Below are 3,112 nucleotides of genomic sequence, written 5' to 3'. Positions count from 1 at the left end.
GCTACAATGTTTTCTGATGTGTACTATACAGGCCTATAGAAAAAAAGGACATATACTCATGACTCTCTCTCTCTCTCTCTCTGTGCAAATGTGCCAGGCCTCACAGGTAATGGGTGTGTTTGCACAACAAAAGCAGGAGAACAATGGAGCTGAAGGCCTGTGAAAATCTCAGCAGGTGTGTTTAGTAAAACTAGTGTTAATCCTGATGCCCGCACTTCCTCCAAATTAATCCAACCTTGTTTTTTTAAACAAATAACGTATCATAGTTTGGACCACAGTGGCAAGCTTTAGAGTGCAGCAGAAACTCCCCGCCCTCCTGATCTCTGTTGTCCATGTGTTCACTTTCCATAAAGCCCAGCATTTACACAAATATTGAATAAAAAAAAACGACAAGAAGAAACATGTTCAAGGTTGGTAGAACATCTTTTCACACCCTACCCCATGCCAAGCTGAAGACAGCTTTAGCTCTCATGAGGCTCTCCAGCCATGCCTAAGCATGGGAAAGCCTCCTATGAGCCATATGAGCACAAGGCCGCCTCCCAAGACATATCTTAATATAAGGGCCCCATGCTGAGCTACAGCCTGATGCGTACAAGGCATGCTCCACGCTAAGCTCCAGATCAATACTAATTGGGTGCCCTCCCACATCACACTACATGTCATGATTCAGCCTGAGGGTGACATCAAGACCTCCTACCACAACCTGGCCAGAGGAAGTGACATTAGGGCCTCCTTCCACAAGCTTTCTTTGCCCAAAGGAGATGTTAAGGCCGCCTCTCATTATCTTTCATAACCAGGAGGCAAAGTTAAGGCCTCCTCCGACAAACTGACCTTGCCACTGGCAACATCGAGGCCTCCTCTCAACATCTGTTCAAGCCAGGAGGTGCTATTTGGAGGGGGTAGTGTCAAATATCCCCCCTTTCTTTCAATCGCCACAGCACATACACAAAGGTAACCACAATGAAAAAAGTGCCTGCAGCACACCTCTTTGGTTTTGTGTGTACGTTTCATGTGCTTTGCGTTGGTCTACATCATGTGTGTATTTATTTTTATTCATGCCATGTCTCCTGTCTTTATGTGTCATTAGTTTACAGGTGTTCCTCATCTCCGTGTTTGATTATTGTACACGTATACCTTTATTTAAGTTTTATGTTTGTGAAGTAAGTTGTCTAGTTCATATGATTACCAAGCCATTTTGTTTAATGTGTCATGTTTATGGTTTTCACGGCTTTGATTGATCTTGCTTTTGATTTCTATCTTTTTTTAATCCAACATGACTCGATCGTCCAGATTAACATTTGTGGCATTGCTAGAACACCTCTGAAGAAATCTGAACATGAGAGAGAAAACACAAGCATATTGGTCGGTGTATGAAGCTGCTTAAAGTGAAAAGCAGAAATTATTATATTTCCACACACTGTTAGAAGAACCATAGAAGATGAACACACGTACAGTAAGATATCAACTGAAATTTTTTTAGGTTCATTACAGTCATTTCAAATAAACATTTGTTTTGAAGCAATAGCATATCAGGTGATGTTACTATAGAGTACAATTAATATATATATATATATATATATATATATATACAATAAATGGCTCCTGATTTAACCAGCTCTGGTATTTTTATAGTTTAGAAATGGACCATCATGCTCTGATGTTTACCCAAATATATAACAATAATCCCCTTGGAGCTTTTGGATTACAATGAAAATGAAAGGTTTAGGTGTGTCCACTCACTGTCTCATTAAAAGCAAGTTACTTATTTATAAAACACAATGGTGCAATGATTCTGCTATAAAGACAGGTGTATAGGTGTTTATATGTACACCTGCAAGCTTACATATTGCAAGTTTTCCTTTTAACTGACAATTCTGAAAAAATGATTTTTTCTTTTTTCATGAATTTTCACAACACTTGAATTATTATTTACATAGATCAGGATTTTTTAATGCGAACTATTATTTTAAAATTAATAATTTTAGGTATTATATTGTTATAATAACATACAATAGCAAAAAAAAAAAATATATATATATATATATATATATATATATATATATATATATATATATATATACACACTGTTTATTAGAGTGATTGTTGGACTTGAGACTTTTCATGAAAGCACATTAATTAATGCAGAGTCTGTTTGGAATATTTGCAGAGTTATAATTAATTTAACGCACCTCCTAAACCACGGATAAAACAGAGCGTAAATAACCGGATTAATGCTGGAATTAAGATAAAGCACAAACAATACTTTTTTAAATTCTTCTGTTTGTTGCTCAATAACGTCACCTAATAAACTGTAAACAAAATAAGGAAGTAAACATGCCAGAAACACGGACACTAAAATGCCGAGGACTTTGGCTGCTTTTCTCTCAGATTTCATGGAGTGGGAGGTGATTTTCTGTGTTTGAGGTCGTGTGTGATTATTAAGCTCTCTGATAGCAGTGGCGTGTTTCTTAGCGATCAGAAAAACTCCACTATACAATATGATTATGCAGGAACATGGAACAATGAATGTTATGATCAAGTCAATTAGAGCCATAAACCTAGTCAGAAACACATAACACTCTCCAGGACACATAACAGAAGTAGAAGAGGCTACACTGAAAAAGTAAAATGCTACAGTATACACCAGACATGCACAGCAGTTCGAAAAAACCACAGCCCATACTGTTCTTACAGAGATGGTGTTAGTGTAAAAAAAGGGGTTTGACAAAGCTAAATAACGATCCACAGCGATCAGAGCAACATTATAAATGGATACAATTGTAAGAAAACTGCCAATCAAAAAAAATCCAATGCAAAAAACTTTTTCAAAAATCCAGCATGACTCAATCAACCAGATTAACACAGACGGCATCACTAAAGCACCGACGAGGAAATCCGACACGGCCAGTGAGAGCACAAGGATGTTGGTCGGCGTGTGAAGCTGCTTGAAGTGAAGAACAGAGATGATGACGAGCAGATTTCCACACACTGTTAGAAGAACCACAGCAGCTGAACACATGTACAGTAAGATATAAACTGCAGGAGATACAGATCTCTCTGGACAGGAGAAATGCTCACAGCGATCCGAGAGATTCAACTCCGTCACATTCAT

At 37.8% G+C, this 3,112-nt stretch overlaps 1 protein-coding gene across 1 annotated transcript; it reads right to left on the bottom strand.

The window, feature by feature from the left end:
- Positions 1-2,119: 2,119 nt before the first annotated feature.
- LOC124401721 (trace amine-associated receptor 13c-like) lies at positions 2,120-3,112 on the bottom strand. Its single transcript, XM_046874148.1, has one exon. The coding sequence runs from the start codon at positions 3,110-3,112 to the stop codon at positions 2,120-2,122; it is 993 nt and encodes a 330-aa protein (XP_046730104.1).

This window comes from Silurus meridionalis, chromosome 18, assembly GCF_014805685.1.
Source record: "Silurus meridionalis isolate SWU-2019-XX chromosome 18, ASM1480568v1, whole genome shotgun sequence".
Classification (NCBI taxonomy): domain Eukaryota; kingdom Metazoa; phylum Chordata; class Actinopteri; order Siluriformes; family Siluridae; genus Silurus; species Silurus meridionalis.
The sequence above is the reverse complement of the archived record's forward strand: the minus strand, read 5'-3'. Positions and strand labels throughout refer to the sequence as shown.

Coding starts and splice junctions, on each gene's coding strand:
- LOC124401721 (XM_046874148.1), bottom strand. CDS start 3,112: ATGAATGTGACGGAGTTGAATCTCTCGGATCGCTGTGAGCATTTCTCC.